General features: G+C 38.2%; 1 protein-coding gene across 5 annotated transcripts in view; it reads left to right on the top strand.

The window, feature by feature from the left end:
* The first annotated feature begins 17,695 nt into the window (after positions 1-17,695).
* Positions 17,696-26,234, top strand: part of Gcfc2 (GC-rich sequence DNA-binding factor 2) — a 30,582-nt gene continuing 22,043 nt past the window's right edge. For 4 of the 5 annotated variants that reach the window (XR_007211887.1, XM_048352825.1, XM_048352827.1 and 1 more), the window contains exons 1-4: positions 17,711-17,984; positions 19,882-20,010; positions 23,536-23,760; positions 24,931-25,028. Coding sequence is in view for 4 of the 5 variants with exons in the window: in XM_048352825.1 (XP_048208782.1) it covers positions 17,711-17,984; positions 19,882-20,010; positions 23,536-23,760; positions 24,931-25,028 (726 nt within the window). In the remaining variant the exon portion in view is untranslated. Of the gene's footprint in view, positions 17,985-19,881; positions 20,011-23,535; positions 23,761-24,930; positions 25,029-26,234 lie in introns of all 5 variants that reach the window. The other variant, XM_048352826.1, reaches the window with a different exon arrangement.

Below are 26,234 nucleotides of genomic sequence, written 5' to 3'. Positions count from 1 at the left end.
GAATTTGAAAAAGATGAGGTTGAACTTGCTCTACTAGATATTAAAATTAATTCTAATTTATGATAATGAGATTGTGAGGCACAAGTACAGCAGTGAACAAATAGGCACAATACAGAGAACATTCAGGTGAAAACATAGCACTGTAAAGCAGAAGGCAACTCTGTCCTGTCCAATTTATGGTCCTAATTAGTTTATTTAGTATTTATAATTGAATTAGATCTCTACACAGAACGACTATAAATTCTTTAAAGACTACATATAAGAAATAAAATTTAAAATTCTATAAGAAAAATGTGATTTATGGTAGAGTTTTTTAACAAGATTTTTTAAAATTTTGAGACAATATCTCAATCAGTTGCCCAGGCTGGTCTTGAACTTCTGATCTTCTTACTTCAGCCTCCAGCGTAGCTAGATGACATGTGTGCACTGCCATGTTAGGTTTAAAAGATTTCTGAAACAGGACTCTAAAAACAACAAACCTATAAAGGTAAAGGTTGCTCATTAATTTCACTGTACTAAGATATAAAAGTCCTGTAAAACCAAAATCAGCACATAATTTAAAAGTACTGCCTAACCATGGAGAAGCCTTGGTAACAAAGGTAACAAAAATGTAGATCTGGAATACATAAAAGTATCCAAAATAATTTTAGGAAATGCAACAGTACAACAAAAAAGAGAGAAAATTAACCAGCAAAAGGAGAAACAAAAATAGCTGTCAAGTACATGAATAATTGTTTGATTTCACCAGTAATCAGCAAATGCAAATGAAAACAATAACAATGTAACATTCACACTAAACTAACTGGTGAAATTTTATAGTTGAATCAGTGAGAAGAGGGAGCAACAAGAATTCTTAGCACTGCAGATGGGAGTGTGAATTTGAACAGTTACTTTGGAAGGCAATTTAAGAGTGTCCAGTAAAGATGAGAATGAACAGATTTCACCACTCAGCACTTGCATTCTAGATAAATATGGCCAAGATAATCTTCTTGCTTATTATTTAATCTTCCCTTGATCCTTCCAGTATAAATTCAAAGGAGATTCCAGCTCCTCTACTCCAAAACACCTAAAGATCCATAATAGTGTTTTCTTACACAAACATTAAAATCAGCTTCCTAAGATTATACCTTTGCCCAACAATACAGAAGTTGCTACTATCAATTCTGTTTTAAAATAGCATTCTTCCTTTCCAACGTAGACAGATTCTCAGTGCAATAAGAGCATATTGCCATTAGAAACAATACAAAAGAAAGTTATCTTTAAGTCCCAATTACATTTATAAAGAAATCTCAAATCATTAGTAAGAGCTATAAGGCTTTCTGTGTTCTCATTGGCTTGCCTCTCCAGCAACACCTTGCTCCATTCTTGCATGCTCTCTCTACTCCAGCCACATGAGCATCACCTCACCCACCGAATAATCCATGCCTCTCCCCTCAACAGGTTTTTGCTGCTCCCTCTGATGTACATCTGTCTTCACTAACTCTTTGTCTCATTCATCATCAACTAATATTTTTTTCTTTGGCAAATAATATTTTTTTCTTTGTGCCAGTATTGTAGGGTTGAACTCAGGGGCCCCGTGCTCTCACTTGGATTTTTCATTCATGGATGACATTCTACCACTTGAGCCATACCTTTGCCTTTAGGTTTTTTATAGTTAATTGGAGGTAAGATTCTCTTGGATTTATCTGCTTGGGCTGATCCCAAACTATACTCATCAGCCCTTAGCCTCTGGAGTAGCTAGAATTATAGGCATAAATCACCAATGCCCAATAGCAAACAGTAAACTTTGTGGGTTTTTTTGTGGCAGTCCTGGGGCTTGAACTCAGGTCCTGGATGTTGTCCCTGAACATTTTACTCAAGGCTGGGATTCTACCATTTGAGTCACAGCTCCACTTCCAGCTTTTTTCTGGAGATGAGAGTTTCATGGACTTTCCTGTTTGGGCTGGCTTTGAACCACACTCCTCAGATCTCATTCTCCTGAATAGCTAGAACTATAGGCATGAGCCACCAATACTTGGCAAGTAACACATGTTTTTCTTAGATATTGACAGGTTAACATTCAGATGATTTTTCCAGTTTGCCTATTTGTCCTTAGGAGCTTATTTTAGTATAATGTCCTGCACAAGCAGGCCAGAAACAAGAAGCTATATTCAATCCCATAGGGATTGGCGCCTGGAAAGGCAGATCAAAAGTTGATACCAGGATGCCAGTGAGACAGGCTCAGGATCAATAGTGTGTGCCACTTTTGAGACATTGTTCATCACTTCCAAAGCATGACATGAATGGGAATGTGAAAAAGAATGTTCTGTTAAGGCAATGCCATCTCAAGGGCATCAGTGGTTCTTTTAGATACTGATGTCTTTTTCTTAGGCCTGCTACAAATAGCAGGAATGTTGCCTTTGAAACAATCTACAATGCAAACAGCTAAAACACTCTTGATTGGATCATATTTAGTGATTTGGCTGACCAGATCATATTATGACATAGTTAAGAGTATCTGTACAAGGTACCAAGAATAGACAGCATCTCACAACTCTGATCCCAGGCCACCTATGCATTCCACCCTGGCCACCTTGTCGACTCTGGGGCATCAGTTCTCAGAACAGCACATTGTTCCTGGTTATCTACCTGCTACTCCTGGCAAGCTACAAGTTCTCAGGCTAGAGGGTGTCTGAGGCTGTTTCTCTCTGCTTTGTCCTATAGCCCGCTGTGATCTAGGATTGAACATAGCTGGCTGAAAGCAGATGGGGAAAGATAGTAAGACCATGTAAATGCTACATCCTTAGGGAACTGACACCCAATCTTTCCTGGCTTGCTGCTACAAACTTCAGGGAGCTGGTATTTTACCTCTCGTAATAGTCTTCATGCAGCCTACATGTCAGTAGCAGCTGACTCCTCCTGAGAGCATTGATTTTAAATGGAAACAGCTTCACAGAACTTGACATATGTACTATGAAGTAAAAAAAAAAAAAGCTATACATGACTCCATCCCTCATCATTTCATTGTGAAGACTAAGAATTCTATAAACTATACTTCCCTGTGACCAGAACCCAGGATGTGTAGTACAGAGTTTGGGAGAGTTACATCCTGCAACAAGATGATCATCCAACCATAGACCCAACATCCTGGGAAAAACTGACACCCATTAGAATGTGGCTACAAAGCCATATGGCTTTATAGACAGTAAGAGAAAGGGTGGGACAGGATCCCAGAACAGTACAATAAGAAAACACAGACAAGGTACCAGATATGTCTCATCATTTGCAGTAAAAACAACTGTTCAGAAATCTTCAAGGCCTCAGAAACTCTACCAAGCACTTCACCCAGTGTTCCTTGCAGCTTCCTGTGGAGATTGCTAAGCACCCAAGTTCTTCTAGGGTCTGTGGGTGGCTTCATTATTCATCATCTGTCAGCGGCCAAGCCACTAAAGATTACCTGGATTAGGTTGGAAATCCAAGTTGTTTAAAACAGCAGACAAGAGGTGAGGTACTAATGCCTTCTTTTTTTATCCAGGAAAAGACAGTATGCTTTGGTTTCCACATAAATCTATAGGCTGATGTGACTAGGTGCATTGAAATTAAATAGCAAAATGAGAAGAACTCTCAAAGCCAAAGCAGACAGTGCCCTCATGTGGTAAAAAAAAATTTTTTTAAAGAACACAAACTCAAGTTTATTTAAAGAACAGAAACATAAAACTCCAAAAATATGCAAGAAGTAAGTTATACTCCGTCAAAGAAAGAGGGTTGACAAATTTTCACAAACCAAGAAGGCTAGATTCTGATGCCATATGTTACAAGAAGCATTATACGTAAATAACAATGATTGACTTTATCCTATTACTTTAAAAGTCAAGAAGCAGTCTAAGGTTCATACAAACTCGTAAGTTGTTTTTCTATTTTTAACAGAAACTCAATCTCCTTCCTTCCACTAAATACAGGGGTTTTTTTAAATAAAAAAAGGAAATTTAGAGAGAAATTTAATGATCAGTTCTCTCCGTGGGACAGCTGATTTCCAATAGGCCCCCAAACTTAGACATCATCAGGGACAGAGAAAAACATTGTTTTCCAAGCTCACTAGTGATTTTTTTTTCTGGGATTAGTAGGAACAATGATTTGGAGGATACACTGAGTACTGAATCAGGTTCATGTTCAATCCCCTGCATGTGGCCCCCATAATGGTGATGAGAAGGCCTCTGTGGAAGGAGAAACAGTTGAATGCAAGAGTCCTAAGATTCTAGAGTACTAGAATCTGCCCTGTATCTCTGCAGTCTGTAACACTTCACAGGCCCCTGGAAGAAATCTACCAACTAGGTAAGCATAATGACATATATATCCTCACCACATGAAACTGTACATCCTACAAATCAGGGCTTTCACCTGGAAGCTAGATTGAAATGTTACCCACATGCCATACTCCTGTTTTTTACTCTCCCTCTTATTCCTGTTTAGTTTGCCCATCACCTCTGTACTTCCTTGCTTTCTCTTTTTCTGAGCTTTGTGTCTGGGACCCTCTTGGGGGCCTCCCTTCCTTCTGCCTCCACTCTAGACTCTCTGTCATGGTAGACTACATTGCTGCTGGCCTCCTTAACAACCTAATCTTACACTGTCGAAAATTCCCCAACAAGGAAGGCCAACACCATTTTCCTCCTGCTCCTGGTATTGAAGCATTGCTGGAGAAAAATCTTATAACCCTGGTGTGGACATCATTTCATTAGATGCTGTCCAGCTTTACCGTCTTTTCAGGACTTCTTAGAAATCCATAGACTGTGGTTGGCAAGTTTAGCTGTACAGAACCTCATTTTCCCAAATGGCTACCATTCCCCACACACCTTCATGTCACCTCACCTTTTACAAAAAGAAAGACTAAAATAGAAGCCATGGCAGAAGAATTGTCTCTCAGCTTCTAGGTGGCCAGCACCAAAAGAAGCACTTAAATCCACATCATCATATATCTCTTATTATTCCAATGAAAAAGTTGCCCTTTTCCCTTTCTTTCTTTATTTTCACTGCACTTTTACATCCAGAGAATAGGGGTGCTAATACTAACATCATGGAAGTTGTAGTAAATAAATTATAATGTGATAAAGTAAATATGTATTTTAATCTTTAAAACTGTCTTTATTGAGATATAATCCACATATAATACATATACATAAAGAGCAATGCTTTTTTGTGTATGTGCAAAGTTATGCAATCATTCACATGGCCCACCAAAAGGAACTCTGCATCCATTAGAAGTCACATTTCATTTCCTCTCTCTCTACAGCTCCTGGAAACATGTAATCTGCTTTCTGTCATTTTAGATTTGCCTCTTCAAGACACTTCCTATAAATGAGATATACACTCTGTGTTCTTTAATGATTGGCTTCATTTACTTAGCATGATGTTTTTATGATATAACTTGCAAAACTTTTAACACAGGCTTGTTAACTGTTTGCAATGACTGTTTCCTTGGTTATTTTTCCCCAAGGAGTAAAATCTTAAGCTTTTCCATCCTCCTCCTCCTCTCTCTCTCTCTCTCTCTCTCTCTCTCTCTCTCTCTCTCTCTCTCTCTCTCTCTCTCTGACTTAAAAGCTAATATATTGCTTTCTGCCACATTTTCCTGTTAATGACTATTGATTAATGTAGCCTGTGATAGAAAAAGTAGTCACAGGCCTTCCTTTCTTAGAATTGCCACTGAATGTCAGAGATGGACCCTGGAACAACTGGTGTTCATTACATTAGAAACAGCTAACATGCGACCAGTTTGGACTTATACAAATGACAACTTCAAATCAACCAATATGTCAATACCCTCCAGCCACAGACTCAGGGCCAGGAACACACTTGCTGTTGTGGAAGTTGGGTTTATTGCCTGTTGCAATGAGAAAGAACACACACACAGCATTGGGAACTATGGGATGTCTCAATGGGAAGATGTTAGCAAACATTGTCGTGTTTGAGTTTGTCTTAGATGATTGATGGAGGGAGTTAAGAAAGCAGGCTTTTACTCAGAATCAGATGCTATCAAATAAGAAAAGAAATTCTGTCCTTGGGTTTCTTCATAAATCTCACCTGGCCATAGGATGTGAAGACATGAATTTCACATTAACATTGTAATTGACAAGGCAGCAACAGTAATAAATGAAAGATGATTGTCGTTGTGATTTAGACAGTGCTCATGGATGTGATTGGTCAGTCATCTTGGGTTTTTTGTCTTGATCCATGGTGACCACAGGATGGCCTTGCTGGCTGCCAGTGTTCTGTAAATCTGTTTATGTTCATCAGAAGAATACACAGTCTGGCTGTGTGGCCAGTGCTGGACAGTAGATGACTTGTGTCATCTACTGGGCTGACTGCTGCTCATCAAAACATCATGTTTCCTTTGCTCGGCCCCCTTCTGTTGCAAGGGCAAATGATATCTAGACTTTCAGACTGATTGAAAGTTTGATGATCAAGATCAGAAGAATGTCCAGAGGATAGTCTGTACTTGGATGAGGTTAATGTCTCTTTCTCCTCTGCTCTGTCATAGTTGGTCAATTATCTGGTATAGCCATGGCTGTTCAGAAACATTTAGAACTGTGGAAAGGATGTATTTTTTTTAAAGCAATAAGCTGAAAAAAGTATTATCCCTTCCCCTTTGCAATATGTTTCAAAGCTGGGGGCCTAAGAGATCAGGTAATGATAATACCTTCCCAATTCCACTTCAGTGTATTTTAGACAGGTAGATTTTCATCATGTATTCTTCTACTTGCACTTCAGCATATAAGCATATCAAGAAGGGATTATTATGGCATTCATTTTCCTTGGTTTATTAAGAATAATTCAAAATCTGTATGACTAGTCATGACTGCTCCGGTTCATCAGTTTACATTTAAACTGGATTCTAGAGATTCGTTTATATAATGGTTAAGGTTTTCTAGGCTCAAATATAAGTTTTTGATGTTTTTGTCTAGTAGTGCTCCTTGTTTGTTTACTGTGGAAATTATAGAGAAAATTATTTGTTTCCTACAGGAAAATTTTCTACAAGGAGTAACCTGTTCTTGCCTCTTTGGGGGAGTGCTCTGGGCATTCTTTTCAAGGAAAAGTGGTGTGCTACTACTTTTAAATATTGGGAACTTTCTAACAATTTTCCTGAATGCACATGGTAATTTGGCATGAAGCAATCCTGCTATAAAAGCTGGGCTTGACTCTAAGGAAGCCTCTGCTTAGAGATGAGGAAACATATTTAAAATGACATTGCATGGCTACAATCAGCAAAAATCACACCATGGGAAATATCTTGAGTTGTTAATAAACTGCAAGAATGAAAGAGGGAAAAAGCAAAAGAAACAGAGACACAGACATTACAGAAACAAAGAGATTATTATGGACTAAAAAAATCTTTAAAAGCCTATTAATCTCATTTGCATCCTGATTCCAACACATTAAAACCATATATGTTTATGGGGAAATGATAAATTTAAACACTAATTAGATATCTTCTGATTTAAATATTATTAATTTCTTTTGTATGATAATAATAGTATAATCATATTTTATTATTTTAAGTAGCCTTGTGCTTTAGTGATTATAAATATAATTTCTGTGTATGCATGATTTAAATCGAATATCTGTAACTTACATATTAAATACACTACCTGTGACATGATATATGTATTACATATAATATCTGTGGTTTCTATATTAAATGTAATATTTGTAATCCATGTATTAAATATAATATCTGAGATTTATCTCAAAGCAATGTGTGAAGAGAGAAGTGGATGTAAGTTACGACTAATCACATTGACTATGAGATGTGAATTGTCAAAGCTGAGTAATGAAAGTCCATTTATCTGTTTTATATATGTGTTCTATGATATAACTTTTATTCACATGTCAGTTATACCAGAGTGAAATTTCTTTGTGACATATCCACCCATATACCCATATACACAATGCATTCCAATCAGTCTCCCCTTCTTTATCATTTTCCCTTCCTCCTTCCCCTTTCCATGGTATAATTTTTAATCAAACTAACTTAACTGAGTACGAAATGAAAAAGGTAAAATTTGGCTGACAATTCACCTGTGTCCATCAACTTTCGACACAGTACCAATACCTAACATAAATCAACCTTAAAAAGGAGCAAAACAAGAGTTTACCACTCAAGTAAGAAATGAGTTTTGCTCTTTTTGTTTAGCTATTTTTCAGACAAGATCTCATGCTTTGTCCAGGGATGACCTCAATCCTTCTACTTCTTTGTGTATCTGGCACACCCAGCCTGGTGATTTGTTTGAATCTGTATTTTATTGTTTGCTAGCTCAATCACTACTAGATCTAAGATCTCTCTCTCTCTCTCCCTCCTTCCCTCCCTCCCTCCTTCCACATCCTTTTTCTTTCTTTCTCTTTCTCAACCTTGGACTAAATTTAAGCTTTTAATGTCTCCTGGTCACTTTGCCTTGTTGCTTTGGGCCTGCCATGGCACACTGTATCCTGGCAGGTGCATGTGGGATAGGAAGCCCACCCACTCACCTAATGGAAAGAACAAGAGAGGGAAGAAGAGATTGACTGGTATTCCACAATCCCTGTTTAGGGCACACCATCACTGACCTAATACCTCCAACTGGGCTCCACTTCTTAAAAGTTTCCAACACTTGCCAAGAGAATCAAGCTGAGGATCAACCTTTAACATAGGGGCCTTGAGATAACATTAAAATCCAAAGTATAATGTTGCTGCATTCCATACAAATTCCATTACAAGTGTAGTATAGATTTGTATCTATAACATAATGGCAGAGAATATCCTCTTGACCTTGAGGTAGAAAAAGATGTCTCAAATACAGTATAAATTATAATGAAGAGGTTGAATAAATTATATTACATTAACATTAAACATTTAAGAATTTCTCTTCAACAGAGTAAAATCCAATAAGAGAATGAAAAGGCAAACCACAAAGTGGGAGAACATATTAGTAATCCATGTATTAGTCAAAGGACTCATTCTTAGAATGTAGAGTTACTGTACCATTAAAGAAAAATATGAAGGAAGCTGCTTCCAGCATGATAGTTTAGTAATCCTTTCTGGGGGGAAAAATGCTAAAAATGATCATTTCAAAGGGCTGTAAGCTGAACCACAAACAATAAATGACAACTATTTGCTTAAGAAAACAATTGTAAACTCATTAGAAAAGTGAGCAAGTAGTTTGAACTGACAATCACAAAGTAAGAACAATGGATAGCCTCTCTCTTTCTCTTTCTATATATACATATACACATATGTATACATATGTGTAAATATAAATGTACATGTTTTGTTCACATAAATGTGTACATATATATATATTCATCTGCATTTGTAATCAAAGCAATTCCAGTTCAAAGTATAAGAGTACATTCAAAGATGGCTAAACTTAGTGAAAATGATAATAGCAAGTGTTGGTGGAAATGTAGCCTGTTGCCAACGGGAGTATGAATTTAGCTGGCTATTACTTTGGAAGCTATCATTTTTCCACCCAAATAACATGCATACCTTATGACTTAACAATTTCCCCTCCTAAATATATGCCTGACATGTGTGCACATGTTCACCTTAGCATTAATTTTTAAGTTGTAAAACTAAAAATAACTAAATGTCAATAACTTTAAAACACTGTGGTTTAGTTACACAAGGGAACATATACAGATAAAAATGAATTAAAGTTGTACAGAGCAAGGAGGGACGGTGGTGCCGACACAATAGGGAGGCACCCTAACTGGCTCCAACCAAAGAGTGAGCTGGGAACTTCAACACCCAATGCCCCAGCAAGAGACTGGTAAACTCAACACATCCATGTTAATCACTGCACAATTCACAATAGCCATAATATGCCCCACTACAGATGCATGGATCCAAAAAATGTGGTACCTGTACACAATGGAATACTACATAGCAATTAGAAATGATAAAATAATGGTATTCACAGGGAAATGGTCAGATCTTGAACAAATAATGTTGAGCGAGGCAAGCCTAGAACACAGAGAACAAAGGCGCACGGTCTCCTTGATAAATGATTGTTGGTGTGGGGGGGGGGAACAGTAGAGACCAGGTCTGCAAAATAACAAACTTCTTTTCAAACGGTATTTTCACATGTTTGGGACAGTGACTTTACATTATGTATCTAAAACCAAACAACTACTAAACAAACATAAAAAGGCCCAGGATAAACCTATCAGAGGATAACAATAGCTCAACAGCTATTTTCATATGATTACATAAGATAAGGATAAACAAAAAGAACTCCAAGAGAAGGACACAGGAGGACTTTATTGTTGTTATTACGTTTAATGTTCTAGGTGAATTTCCTTTGGCGTACCCCACGTGTGCCGGAACCAGCCGGCAGAGAAAAGGGAATCCTGAATGAGGGGGGAGAGAATTAAAGAAAAGGAAAAATTTAAGACAAGAGAAAAAAGACAAGAGGCGAAGTATGGGGTTCGGAAGGTCTGCAATTTAATATTGTAACTCAAGACTGCAGCCAGGTTTATTCTTAACTTCCAGCTTATATGCAGTTTTGGAACCAGGGAATAGCATAGGGTTGCTAAAATTCAAAAACACAAAGAGGCATTGAAGTTCGCAACATTTGATGGCAGTAAACACAGGATGAGGCTGATTAACATAGGAAGGTACTCCAGTGGACATATTAACGCAATTCCGGGTAGGGGCAGAGATACTAGTAAATAAATGTCCTTGCACTTAGCATATCTTTGTGATAGCAACATAGCCAGAGATCAAAGTGAAAATAACTGCTGGCTCCGCTTCCTAAACACGTGGACACTGTATATGATTTTGGTACACTGGATATTGTATATATGCTTACCTGAACTAGGGAAGGGAAAGAAAAATGAGGGAGAGTGTAACAAATATGACAAAAAATGTACTCACTACCTTATAACGTAACTGTACCCCCTCTGTATATCACCTTGTCAATAAAATTTAATTTAAAAGTTGCACAGAATAATGAAGACTTATAAAATATACATATATTATTAAGCTTTAAAAAATTAGGCATAGGGTGATAAACATGGTATGATTATCCTTCTATTTACATAGTATGGTATTCATTTATGTACAGTTCAAAACCACAACCATAGACACCGTAGAGCTTAACTATACATGCTTACATACCAAAACCATTTTTCAAAAGGCAAAGAGAGCAGGGCACTGATGGCTCACATCTGTAATCCTAGTTACTTGTGAGGCTGAAATCTGAGGATCATGGTTCTCAGCCAACTGAAACGAGAAAGTCTTTTATTCCCAATTAACCACCCCAAAGCCAGAAGTGAAGCTGTGGCTCTAATGGTAGAGAACAAGCTTTGAGCAAAAAAGCTCAGGGACAAAGCCCAGGCCATGAGTTAAATTCCCAGGTCTCACACACACACACACACACACACACACACACACACACACACACTCACTCACATGCACACACTTAATTATGTAAAATTCAGAATAATGTTTACTTTGAGGGTAAGGAGATTGAAATAAGTAGAGAAAGGATTGCTGGGAGCTAAGAGTATTCTGATCTACTTCAGTGGTAATTACACAGGATTTACTTTGTGATAACTATATTTTTTTATATCTTTCTATGTGTGAGTCATATTTCATACTGAGAAGAAACAATTCTCAGCTTATACTCTCTAGTAGAGACAATGAAGTAGCTGTAGAAATCTTCCAAAATAAGAGATCAAGGGTTCAAATATGAATAAAGTTACTCATAATCACCCTTGATTCTGTCCTTTTATGACATCTTTTTTCTTTTCCTAAGTTACCGTGTATATCAGCCTTAACTTAGTTTCCACTTCACAACTCAGTTATATATTTACATGGTTACCATATTACATGACTCCATTTTCATGTTTTTTGTTGTTTTGTCAAAAACTGGGCTGGTTATGAGTTAGGTTAATGCTAAAGGAAGTATTGGGCTTTGAACTCATGATTTTATTTATTTATTTATTTATTTATTTATTTTTTGGCCAGTCCTGGGTCTTCGACTCAGGGCCTGAGCACTGTCCTTGGCTTCTTTTTGCTCAAGGCTAGCACTCTTCCACTTGAGTCACAGCGCCACTTCTGGCCATTTTCCATATATGTGGTGCTGGGGAATTGAACCCAAGACCTCATGTATACGAAGCAAGCACTCTTGCCACTAGGCCATATCCCCAGCCCTGAACTCATGATTTACACCTGAAAGATAAGTGTTCTACTGGTGAACAAGCCACTGTTGTTTTTGTACTGACCCTGGAGCTTGAACTTAGAGCCTGAATGCTGTCCTTGAGTTCTTCTGCTTAAGCTAGCATTCTGCCATATAAGTCACAGCTCCACTTCTGGCTTTTTGGTGGTAAACTGAAAAGATTCTCACAGACTTTCCAGCATAAACTGGCTTCAAACTATGATCCTCAGATCTTAGCCTCCTGAATATCTAGGATTACAGGTATGAGCTACTCACACCTGGCCACAAATCGTGTGTGTGTGTGTGTGTGTGTGTGTGTGTGTGTGTGTGTTTGTTTCATGGAACTTGAACTCAGGGCCTGGGTGCAGTCCCTGAGTTCTTTTGCTCAAGGCTAGTGCTCTACCACTTTGAGCTACAGCTCTACTTCCAACTTTCTGGTGACTAATTGCAGATAACAGTCTCAGAGACTCTCCTGCCCAGGCTGGCTTTGAACTATGATCCTCAAATCTCAACCTCCTGAAGAGCTAGAATTACCAGTGTGAGCCACCAGTGCCTGGTTCACAAATCATTTTGGCTTTAGTATTTTTCAGATCAGTCTTTGTGCTTTTGTCAAAGGCTGGCCTCCTCAGACCACAATCTTCCCACCTCTTCCTCATCAGTAGCTGGCATTAGATGGCATACTATATTATTCCTAGCACAATGCTATGTGAATCTAAATTTTATCACTCACAAGTTTAGTAACTAACTTGAGATATATATCTCTCTCTATCTCTCTCTCTCCTTTTCTCTCTTTATTTCTTTGTCCCTGTCCCTCTTTTTTTTTTTTTTTTTTTTTTTTTGCCAGTCCTGGGTCTTGGGCTCAGGGCCTGAGCACTGTTCCTGGATTCTTTGGTCAAGGCTAGCACTCTCCCACTTGATCACAGCACCACTTCCTGCTTTTTTTTTTTCCTTTCTGTTTACGTGGTACTGAGGAATTGAACCCAAGGTTTTATGCATGCCCTGTCCCTCTTTTTATCTTTGCTTTCTTTCTGTCTCCTCCTTTTTCTCTTTCTTCTCAACCATAAAAAGGGCAACAACTTAACTTTAATGTCACTGAATAGCAGCGTATAAAATCAGACAATACATGTTACCTTCCCTGTAATGGTTGTTCCAGTAATGTACTGACTACTAAGAATATGTGTTCCTAATACTTATCTCTTATTGAGAAATGAAATCAAGATAATTATCTGTCTCTATGACCAACAATACTTGGACCAAATGTACACAGTTGTCCCTATACTAAACAATTTAGGCAAGAAGCATAACTTCCTGTTTCATTTATGCCATGAAGATTCAACAAAGGTACTTCTCACAAGTGCCTGCTTCCAGAAGATAAGACTGTGAGTCAACTAAAGACAGAGGGAAGTGAGGAGTTAGTTGCTAATTCATGAGTTAAAAAATAATCTCATTTTTGCCAGATGTATAAGTTCTAGAAATCTGCTATATAATTATCCTTATTGTTGAGGATACTGTACTGTGCACTTGAAGTATGGTTTTGAGAGATCTTAGCACAATGACATAAAAATAATTATAAGATTATAAGTCACCCAGCCCTTACTCTAAAACTTGCTAATGTCCTGTACTATTTTTTCATTTTCAGACATTTAAAAGTCTGTGTCCAGATGGCTTTCTCCCTACCATAATTAATCTTGTTAACTTCACTTTGCTGGATCAATAGTTTTCCTGATGGTCCTTCCAGTACTTGACAGTTAATCAACAGATTAGTCCAGGCACATTACAGTGGAAACTTGAAGATGTCTACTCATTCTGAAAATCTATAATTGGGAAAACTCTTAATATTTTCAGATTACAACATATTATAAAGCACTTACAACAAGCCATCTCTGGGATAAGCTACTGACATCTGCTCTTTCAAAACAAGACCCCATGTGTTTTATGATTTTCGGATCACAGCACAATTGCCAAAGGAAAGCAATGTCTTATTTATAGACAAGATTCCCAAATGTTTTATCTCAGAGAAACTTTGAAGTAGGTTGGCTTAAAAATGAATATATATCCATCGCTCAAAAAGAATGACAAAAATAGCTCTATAATTTTTTTTTTATGGAGGCTATTTCCAGAAGGTTATTTGACACAGTTCTCACTAGAGGGAGCTCAGCACCCACCAGCAGGACAAGCTAACTAATATGTCACTTTACCTTAGGAGAGAAGTCTGGGGAAATAAGACATCAACTTGCAGACATTGGGACGTTTTATATGTCAATTGTCTTTGATTATTAACTTCCAAGATCTTAAATTACATAAGAGAAGAAGAATGTATAGCCAACCAATAAATTAGTACGGTAAATAAGTATGGTATAAGACAAGTAAGAAATAAGGCAAACTCCTGGAACATCAACGACACACTTTATCCTTAAATCAACCGCTCCTTTTAAGCAAAATTAGGAGTGAATTTTGTCCTGCCAATAGACACCTTTCAAACTAAGACAAACACATAAAACAATTTTGAAGACTGGCAGAGACTCAATTAAAAGGTGTAGACAGATGAGATTAATAATTTCCACACTTAGATGTCAATCAGTGTATATGTATGTATGTATGTGTACACACACATACACCTCTTACAAGGTTTTCTTTTTAAGGACTACTTAGTTTCTAAATTTTTTTTGTTTTTTTTGGCCAGTCCTGGGCCTTGGACTCAGGGCCTGAGCACCATCCCTGGCTTCTTCCTGCTCAAGGCTAGCACTCTGCCACCTGAGCCACAGCGCCCCTTCTGGCCATTTTCCATATATGTGGTGCTGGGGAATCGAACCGAGAGCTTCATGTGTAGGAGGCAAGCACTGTTGCCACTAGGCCATATTCCCAGCCCAAGTTTCTAAATTTTTAATTACATAAAGTCATTTATTCACTGCTACAATTCCATAGGTCGCTTATCAATGGTTAAGTTACTCAAATTTTATTTTTTATATCTTTCTAGAGGTGGTTAATTCATAGTATCTTCTCTAGGATCTTTCTATTTAAAGCATGGTCATCACAGAAAGTCCTATCCTCACTAAAAGCTTGTTAGAAATAGTTTCAGGCCCCAGTATAAAACTGCTCAATAAACATCTATACATTCATGTAATTCCCAGGTGATTGGAAAGGGTTTGTAGTACAATCCTTGCTTTAGCTTGGATTTCAAATATCTCCCCCAAAGTCCATGTATTAAATGTTCACTTGCCAGCTCATGGCAATTCCTCTATATGCCTTTGCTGCACATTACATCTCTTCTCCAGCCTTCACCGGGGATCATTCCTTCCCTTTGATGTATTGTGTCACTCCAATATGAGTGGATCTAATGTGTTGGAACCTCTAGGAGTCACCCACTAGCTTACAACTCAAGGCTACATTGCTAGAATGAGTGTTTTATTGTTGTTGTTAATTGTCAATTGTATTTTTACATCTTAATTTTATATTGTGTATGCTCTGAGAGAACATCCTACATATGAAAGAAACAATATGTCGTCAGTCAATTCAACATCACTGCTTAACTCCAGGCAAAAGTAACAGTGATTCACCATCAAGATTTATTTTGAGTGCTCAGCTGATGTAATCCACTAAAGTATGGACTCACAAAGATCATAAGTTCCTTACACAAGGAGTATCCAAGTTGTCTTTCAGAAAAACCTCTTGAATCTATTGAAGGGGGTTGAAGCTGGCTTTTCAGGAATGGACAAAAGCAGAAGCAACAGACAGTTCCTGAGGTCAATGGCTTTTTGATATCACACACTGCTCAATATTCCACCAGAGAATATCAATCTGCCTAAAAGAAACATGACAACTGTGAATAGGCCTGAAGTCTGTCTAATACAAATGAATCACCAGACTCCCACTTCTCATTGTCAAAACAGCAAATAGCATCTCCTCTTTTCCTTCCTAATAAGTCCCTCACCACTCCCAACCACCACATGGAGGTAGATATTGAGGCTTTTCTTGCCCATTGGCTAAGCAATGTAGGTTTTGTGCTCTTCTTTTATTTTTCAATACAGTCACCAGCCTTTGGTATTGGCTTCTACAAACGCTTCCTTGGTATCACCAACAGTTATGTTTGGTTCTCTAATTCATTTTCTTATCTTTCAGAACTAATTTATTTTCTTATCCGGACAACAAAATATCAGTGATGCAGAGATTATTTTTTTTGACAGAGAATTATATAAGGACATGGGCAAGAGGAAGAGGTAAGCTATTTGGAAGAGAGCTAGAATGAGAGAGAGCCAAGGCTTTTCAGCCAGACCAGTTTTAGCAGAAAAAGAAATTTCTTTAAAAATAAGCCCTGCCACAAAGCCCAAGGAAAGAACAGTCCCAGCAACAGGAATTAAATGGACTGAAAGTCTGCTTGTTTCAGATGTAGGTGGTCATCTAACCCCTACCCCAAATACCAGGGTTTCCCATGGGAACTGAAGACTACAAGTTCATGGTAGAGCCTTCTTTTTCTGTCCACAAATTTATTTATCTATCTGTTTGGTTGTTTCATGACAGGGTATCTCTTTATAGCTCAGCCTGGCCTGGGACTCAGTGATTCTCTTTTCTTTCCTACCCAGGTTCTGAGATTACAGGTGTGAACCAACATGTTTGTCCTTGTCAACAAATGTATATCTGTCTGTCTGTCTGTCTATCCAATCATCCATACAACATGCATACAGCTGCTAGTCCCAGCTCAGGTCCTAACATTCACTGGCATTTAGAGAAAAAATAGAAAAAATTTTTTACCAAAACTGGAAAACACAAAATTCTCAGTCTATCTCCATCCACATTGCCCATAGCAATATAACAATTTTTATCTTAAAAAAATGAAACAATAACTAAGAAACTTATATAAGTAAATTTAGCTGTGGGCACGTTATCATAACTGGGAAATTCATTTTTCCTGAAAATTAGTTTTTCCTAGACCAGGGGCTAGGGCTTTATGTCTGTCTTTCTAAGCAATCTACTTGCTTTATTTGGCCAAAGCATTTGCCCAGGTTCTTTTCAAGTCAACTTGTGGCCAGGGCGAGCTAATAATTTAAATCCATATTCCCTTTTTAGTGCATCACGCATATGCAATGCTCACATTCCTGCTATTACATTCTTGACCCGAGAGAGGAAGCTTCAGAAAGAAGACCACAGGCTCCAGACCATAAAGCATACATAGCATCTGATTCCTACATGAGGCTTGAACAAAATGAGCAAACTGAGACACGAGGTCTGCACAAAATGAGCAAACTGAGATATGAGGTTTGCATAAAATGAGGAAGGCTGCTCTCCAGATTGCCTCTGATCTGAGAGAGTTGAGAAATTGTCGCCACTACCAAGCACAATCTGGCAAAGAACTTTTTGCATTTGCCAAGTCCCCTGAAGCACAAGTCTCAGCCAACCAGGTCGGGAAAGCATACCACGCATGCGTAGGGCAAGGCGAAACGGAAGTTCAAAGCGCGGGTTGCGGGTCGGCGGGTGGGCGCGCCGCAGCCACCGGTCTATTCACGGAGGGGAAGCGCGCGCAGTCACGCGGCTGTCCCGCCTGTACTATGGCTCACAGGCCGCCCAGGACCTTCCGACAGCGCCAAGCCGACTCCAGTGACAGCGATGGCGCCGACGACCAGTCTGCTGAGCCCGCCGCGGTGCCAAAGTCTCAGGCTATCCCGGTCCGGATGGAGGACGGTCCTTCAGCAGGCCGAACGGAGGCGGCGGACCGGCCCCGCCGGGCCCGGGGTGCTCTGGGCCGCGGTCGGGTCTGGGCGAGCTCCCGGCGCGACGGCCCCGAAGCTGCCCGGCTGGCGGATGGCGGCGCGGGCGGCCGGGGTGAGGCGGCGGAGGAGGCGTGGGGGGCCGGGAGGGTCCGCGGTCTTCTCTGGAGATTCTCTCAGCCTCCCGGAGCCAGCCCGCCCGCCCCTCGGGGCCGCGGGGAACGGGGTGGGAGGGGCCCTGGAAAACACCCCAGTCCATGGCGCTTCCTCCTTATGTCCGGTCACCTGACCCTCAGTTATTCCTCTATCATGGTTACTACAATAGTAAAATAATAATAAAATAGTAGTAGTAGTAGTAGTAGTAGTAGTAGTAGTAGTAGTAGTAAAAGGAAAAGCTGTAGATGCTCACAAAGGAGTTTATTCCTAGTGCTCTTAGAAACGTGCCGAGTTACTTTGCTTAGAACAAGTAACACGGGCTGGGAATATGGCCTAGTGGCAAGAGTGCTTGCCTCCTATACATGAAGCCCTAGGTTTGATTCCTCAGCACCACGTATGTAGAAAGGGCCAGAAGTGGCGCTGTGGCTCAAGTTGGCAGAGTGCTAGCCTTGAGCAAAAAGTGCTCAGGTCCTGAGTCCAAGCCCCAGGACTGGCAAAAAAAAAAAAGAACAAGTAACACTGTCTCGTCTTTTATGGAAGACAATGTAAAAAGTACTGTGTTACACTTAGTACCCTAATAGAGATGGGCAAGCATTGGAACTACACCAATTATTACATTAAATATCGTGGAAGACTTTTGAAATATGTCGAGTTCCTGGTTGCAAGTTTCAAGCAACAGTAGGTTATGTACTGTCTTAGCTACAAGTCACCATTTATAATAAACAGCTTTTCTTTAGTCTTAAACAGAAGTCTTTAATTAGTCTCCTCAGAAAGAAAATTGTTTTGCGTCAGTTCTGAGTTTTAACTCTAGCTAGGTTTTTTCCACCCATGACTAGCACTCTACCACTGGAGCCATTGCTCCACTTCCAGCTTTTTGGTGGTTAATTGGAGATAACTGGCATTGCTATCCTGACTGGCTTTGATTTCAGCCGTTTGACTAACAGGCCAGTGTCCACCAGCATCCTGCTTCTTAGTTCCATTAAAACATTCTTAGTGATTTCATATATACTTACTTACAGATAAAAAATTACACTTAATGACATAGAACATGATTTGGAATATGTATACATTGTGGAATGGCTAAACTTTATATGTTTTTGTAGTGTTATTACATGTTTTTGTAGTGATAATGCTTAACAGCAGTTTCAAGTGTGGTATATAATACCTTGGTATTAACTATAGTCTTTGTACCATCGGACAATTTAATGTATTTCTCTAAGATTTTGTACATTTTCTTCCTTTATGTTGTTGTATAGCTTTACTGAGCTTAACAGACCAAGTGGCCTTGCAAAAATCACACATGAAAAGAGACTTATGCCTTAAATTTAACTACTGTGTTCATTGTACACTTTTTGCCACTAGCCATTGTAATTTGGCCTAAATAGAAAGCTTTAACCATAGAGTTGGATGGAATTCATATGAAAGTCCCATTGCTCCATTTACTTTGAGTTAATTTATCTTCCCAGTTTTTATTCTCATCAGTAATAGAAGTAAACATATAAAATTATGAGTATTTGATAGTTCTGTTGTATTAAAAGAGATTTCAATGTGCCTAGCACATCATAAGTGTACCTCCATTTTTTTTCTTCTTAATCATGTCTATTTTTCAAGATAATGCTTCAGTATTCCTCTTCTCATTGAGAACTATCCTAATAGGTAGATTATACAAATAGAAATACAAATAGAATATACAAATAGAAAGTCTTTATACATTTACTTATCTCAGAAAGACTAAAAGTTAGATATCTATATGTCTACTGAAACCATATTATATTTTATGCCATTTGTTTCTCAGATGCTGTTGTTGATAACAATCTCTGATACTTTCTTTTTGTATTCCCAAAATGTCTTGTTAGAATCTAGAATGGTTGATCTTCCAGCAGATGAAGAGGATGGAGCACATTGTTCCTCAGACAGAGAAGAAGATGAGAGTTCATCCTCTGACAGCTCTAGCTCTCTAGAAGTAAAGGAATGCTCATTGATAGGTTAGTATTTTACTTAAGAATTTATTTCTTTTGTGCTCAATATTAAACTGGTCTTTGTTCTTATTATGAAACATGCTCTACCACTGTATTAAACCCATAGCAAGAATTTTCTTTCAGTATTTCCTGTACCAGGAATTCTTATTATTGATGAAATAACAAAGTGTAAAGCAAATAGTTGATTACTCATCATTGCCAGAGTGCTAGAATTGCTCCTCTCCAGGCCAAGGGTGGGATTCAAACCCACACAGTCTGCTCTAAAACCTGTTCTTAACCACAGCCCTGTACTGGGTGATTCACTCTGATGCCTAAAGAGTAGTTAAGCATTTGTCAGTGCTCCATTACAGGTATAGGAATACAGTAGGCAACTCATACAAAAATTTTTATAAATAGATAATTTCATGAAGATGGGTTGGCTAGTCTTCATTCAAGTCACAATAAATGTATTAAATCAGACAAAGCAAACAAAAAACATTTGTGTTTTTTAAGAAAGATCAGTCTAGTCCACATGTTCAGAAATTAGCACCCATGGGCTAGATCAGACACACACACCCCGTTTTTGTAAATAAAGTTATATTAAAACACAGTCACGCCCTTCGCTTACTTATCTAAGATAGATTTTGTACTACAGCGACAGAGTTGAGAAGGTATGACCCAACTTCCACCAACCCAGTGTAGATAACTTGTTCTGTGCTTTAGATTCCTTTTTTACTCCACTGACTGACCACAAAGACCCCTTTAAGAAGATCAGTGGGAGTAAAATACATAGCTTTACAAAGGAAATAAGACTTCTCTTTTATAAAGGAAAGAATTTATAAACAAAAGAAAAAAGTCTTAAATAAATTTAAGGAATTTGTAATACAGTAATAAGTGATTTTTTTAATTTTTTTTTTATTTTGGCCAGTCCTGAGCTTGGACTCAAGGCCTGAGCACTGTCCCTGGCTTCTTTTTGCTCCAGGTTAGTACTCTGCCACTTGAGCCACAGCGCCACTTCTGGCCATTTTCTATATATGTGGTGCTGGGGAATCGAACCCAGGGATTCATGTATACAAGGCAAGCATTCTTGCCACTAGGCCATATTCCCAGCCCCAATAAGTGATTTTTTTATTAACCTATTAAATAGCTAGTAGCCCTGTGGTCTTGCAACCTTAGTTTAGCTTATCTGAGTTTGTAAGACACAGAAGTAGTAAGTGACAAAGACAGCATTATCGCTGAACCTGGTAAATAAGCAAAGCCTATGTGATTCAGACACAGCACTGTCCAGTGCAGTTTTTTGTTATAAAGGAAACATTCTGCATCTTCACCATCCAGTGTGGTAGCTAGTAGCCACATGTGGCTGTTGAGCAGCTAAGAAATTGCATTTTTAATTTAGTTTAGTTTATATAATCACATATGGCTACCAAACGATACCACTATGGATCATGGTGGGTTAAATAGTGTAAGGAAATTCTTACAGAGCATCAGCTGCACTGTCCACTAAGGCGAGGGCAGTGTGTGGAAATGCATGAACTAGTCTTTCTAGTCTTTAATGTTTAGAATGAGGGAGGTGTGGGCATATAGTATCGCAGAGAAAAGGGAAAATAAATGTTCTAAAGTGCAGACAATTTAGCACAGTGAAGAATTGGCCATATCACCAATGTCCTGTTGAGAAACACTGATGTACTTGTCTACAGAAGAAAAGATGGAGGGAGCTGGTATCATGAGGCACACTATAATCTTAGCCCTTGGAAAGCAGAGACAGGAATATCATGAGTTTGAGGCCAGCCTGGGCTCCACAATGAGACCTTATCTCAAGAAATAGAACAGGTGAATGTGATGAGTTGAAGAACATATGGAAGAAGTAAAACATATTTTGTATGAAGATCAGATGCTAGAACTGTGAGGAGAATGCATCAGTAATGGAATACCTGCCTTGAAATGTGGCTAATTCTACTTGTTACCCCAAAGGGAAATGTGAGTTGACCTCTGAATCTTAGATGATTATGTGTCAGATTGATGTACATGGAAGTTATTTGTGAGATATTTATAAAAACCTGATGTTGGCTTTATTCCTTCATCTCGTACCTGCCTAGCATCTGCTCTGTGGGAACCACCTAGATGTTGGATGTGTAGAAGCAGAACAGAAAGAGTATTCTTCCCTTCCTTAAACTTTCACTTCTTTTTTTTGTTTTGTTTTTGGATCTAAGACCAGAACTCAAACTTGGTACTTGATGTTTTTGCTCATTGGCTAGTGCTCTGCCAACTGAGCCAAACTTCCAACCCCACTTTTACATCTTTATTGTAGCTTAAGAGAATTTCCTTTTTGTGACAATAGAACCTCACCAGTGAGAGCATTCATTGCATTGCTGTTGACTTATTATTTAAACCCTACTAAATCATTTTATGTTAGTCACTTCCAATTTATGTGTTTCTGGTTCCATATTCGTACTCTGGCCTATTAAAATTATCTTAAACATTCCAGGAATGTTTCAGTCTTCTAGGAATCTATAAAAACAAATTCAACTCTACCTCAAAACAATTAAATCTGTATCTCTAGGCCTGGAGGACTGGTATTAAGTCTTAATGTCTGATGTAGAGTTTAAAAATTGCTAATTTAGTCTGCTGCATTAGAAGGAATAAGAAATTCTCTTGCTGTTTTGTTTACTGTGGAGATTTTTCTTGTTGTTTGGTTTAGTTTTTTGTTTCTCTTTCCTGTAGGAGTGATAATGTTTTGCTTATTTTGTTTTTGAGACAGGGTCTTACTGTGTAGCCAAGGCTGGCCTCAAAGTCACATCCTCCAGCCTCAGCCTCCCAAGTGATATGATTACAGACCTGCAATACCATGCCTGGAGATGATATTTTTCTTGGAAAACATTTTTTTCTAGAGTGAAAAGATAAATTTTAGCTTAGGTCATGCATGAAGAAACTTATTTTAAATTGAAAGAGCTCATATTAATGAGGTTTACACTCTATAAATTAAAAACTAAGGCTTTATTAACTTGTCATTGAGTCACTCATTTTCCTGGTTAAACATAAAGGAAAATTATTTCCTTTACACTTTTAAACTTCTTACATTCCTGTGGGACTCATCACATAACTGCATCTGGCCTGTCTTTGTGCTGGTTGTAGTCTGTTTCTTCGTGTGTGTGTGTGTGTGTGTGTGTGTGTGTGTGCGCGCGTTCCCATCTGGAGGACTGTGTCCTAGTTTGATCTCTTACTTGATAAGCCAGACTTGTCTTCTAACTAATGCGGGTCTTACTGGCTAAGGAACGCCACACCAAGCCTGCTCCCCGCACTCCCTGACAACCAGTGCTTCTACAAGTGAGAAATAGCTCTCAGCAAAGAGTCAGACACACCTGTCAAATTCAGAGTTACCAAAATTAGTTTTCTTCCTTTACTGGTATAACTTTTGAGCTATTTATTATAGTTGTATTCATGCATGGGAACAGTGAATAATCTAGAACATAGTGCTTTATTCCTTTGCTTAAATGTGAGGAATGTACATTCTGTTGGTGCTTGATTTTCCACTATCCTCTTTGATTCTTTCAGTTAAGATCCCTGATGCAACTTCTATTCAGGCAGCCCGCAGAAAGCGTGAACTGGCCAGGACCCAGGATGACTATATTTCTTTGAATGTAAGCCATCGTTCCACCACGTGTGCTGTGAAGAGAAATAATGAGGAGGATTCTGAGAGTGAGCCTGATGACTACCAGAAGACTATACCATTTGCCCCCAAGCCTCAGACCGTTAGGCAAAGGATGGCTGAAGAAACAGGTACTGCACATGTCCTCTCTTTAACAATATGTGAGAAGATTGAGGCTTTTTTTTATTAGTGTATTAAGACAAAATTTCCTAACAGTGTTGAGTGTTGAAATTTGTTTTTATTTGCTACCAACTTGGTTCTTTATGTTCTGGCCTCTGAAAGATACATATCAAAGTATTATCAAAGGAAATGTAACAATGTTTCATAATACTTGTCTTCTTGTTTCATTATTTAAAAGTTTTATTTATTCATTTTTGAGGCAGGATCTTGCTCTGTAGCTCAGCCTGGCCTTGAACTCAAAATCCTCTTGCCTCCATCTTGAGAGTGCAGGAATTACAGCTGTGTGTTACCATGCCTTCTCCTCATCCTCCCCTCTTGATTTTGACAGGTTAAAAAAATTATGCAGGGTCTTATTTTTGAAACATTGGAAATTATTACCATCAACTTTAGTAAAGTATTTTTTTAACAAAGGTAAATCCCTCTCCAGGGATTTATAGGTATCATATATTAAAATCTTCCATACTATAATAAGTTTTCTCCATGAGTAGTAATATGCTAAGGCTGAAAGGGTTGTCCAATTTCTCATTTATGTCATATATGTCTTCCCAGGATTTTTGTTGCTTCACATATTTTGTTTTATAATGAGACTTTGCGGGGCTGGGAATATGGCTTAGTGGTAGAGTGCTTGCCTAGCCTGCATGAAGCCCTGAGTTCGATTCCTCAGCACCACATAAACAGAAAAAGCCAGAAGTAGCACTGTGGCTCAAGTGGTAGAGTGCTAGCCTTGAGCAAAAAGGAAGCCAGGACAGTGCAGGCCCTGAGTTCAAGCCCCAGGACTGGCAAAAAAAAAAAAGATACCCAATATCCATGATGAGACTTTGGTTCCTTATAAATCAGAAATTATTTTTAGATATTTGGATTCTCTGGTAGGAATTCAATATCTTTGACAAGGAAACCCACCAGACATTTCATTGTTTTCTGTGTAGGGGCTGAAGTATTTCAGGTGGGCCGGTTCCTGAGTCAAACCACTGCTTTGCATGGTAGCTTTAATATAGCCCTTAGCTAAGTATATAACTTTCTAGCATGTGAGTCTCCTGATTTTTAAAACATGGATAATAATGGTATCTTCTCCTTAGAGAATAATAAATGACATGTGAAGAATGAATGTTTTCTTTCTTTAGCAAGAAGAAATGAAGGAACAAGTGAAGAGAGTCAGGAAGATGAAAATCAAGATATTTGGGAACAGCAACAAATGAGGAAAGCAGTTAAAATCATAGAGGTCATTGTTTTTATTCTAACAAAAATGATAGTAACTAATTAACACAATGTTACATAAAACAGCAGATAGTTATCCTCTCAGCATGTGGAGGCCAGAAATCTGATCTGTGTATCAGTAGGGGTGTGCATCCTGGGAAGGCCCTGTGGGAGAACTGTCCCTTGCCTTGTCCAACTTTTGCTTACTCTGAGTGTTACTTGAGCTGTGACAGTGTGTCTCCCCTCCTTGCTTCTGTCTTCACATTCTTCCTTGGGTCTCTGTTTTGTGTTTCTTGTAAGGGCACTTACTGAGTGCATCCAGAGTATCCAAGATAGTCTCATCTCAAGATCCTTCCCTTGGGTACAACCACAAAGACTTCTTTTCAAATAAAGCCACTGTTCTAGAGGTTAAGACATAGAAATATATAGCTCTTGGAGAATCACTATCCAACTACCTACATTGAGTAGATTGTTTTTGCCTTTAGGGTTATTTCCTATTCTTTTGTACATTCCTTCTAATTTAGGGAGCCATTTTTTAAAATTTTTAATAGTTTATGGTATCTGGAGAAGGTACTTAAAAGTGATGCTTAATAAGTAGCAAGGTTTAAACTAAAAATACCAACCAATAGAAATGGAAAATGTAAGGGTGATGTCTTTAAGACTTTCTTACTACTTGTAAGTTCAAAAGGAAAGATCATCTATTACAGTATATGTGATTAGGGATATAGCTTAGTGGTAAAACACTTGCATAGCCATATGCAAAGCAAAACTTCATTCCCCAACACCCCCCTCCACCAAACACATATATATGTATATATATATATATACATATATATATGCAATCATTATTGTACTTGGAGATAAAAGTCATGAATTTCCATTCTACATTTACTTCAAAATTATAAGCTCCACTCGTTAAAAATTAATAACTACTTTATTTTATATCTAATGATGCCCAGTCTCAGGAGTTTAGACAGTATTTATATAACCTTGAGAAAAAAGACTTGAGTTTTCTAAATCTCAGTTTTCTCATCAATAAAATAGGAAAGATAATAATAGAAATACCTGATTGTTAATGGCTAAATATATTGAATTTTTTGATAAGGATGCTCTGAGATATTATTTGTTCTTTTAAGCAAAAAACATGTTATATGATCTTCATATTATTTAAACTAAGAAGCAAGGTCAGCCTGTGATAGTAATTTTGGAATAAATAAAGATAGTGAAATCA

The sequence above is a fragment of the Perognathus longimembris genome, chromosome 8 (genome assembly GCF_023159225.1).
Source record: "Perognathus longimembris pacificus isolate PPM17 chromosome 8, ASM2315922v1, whole genome shotgun sequence".
Classification (NCBI taxonomy): Eukaryota; Metazoa; Chordata; class Mammalia; order Rodentia; family Heteromyidae; genus Perognathus; species Perognathus longimembris.
This window is presented reverse-complemented; position numbering and strand designations above follow the sequence as displayed.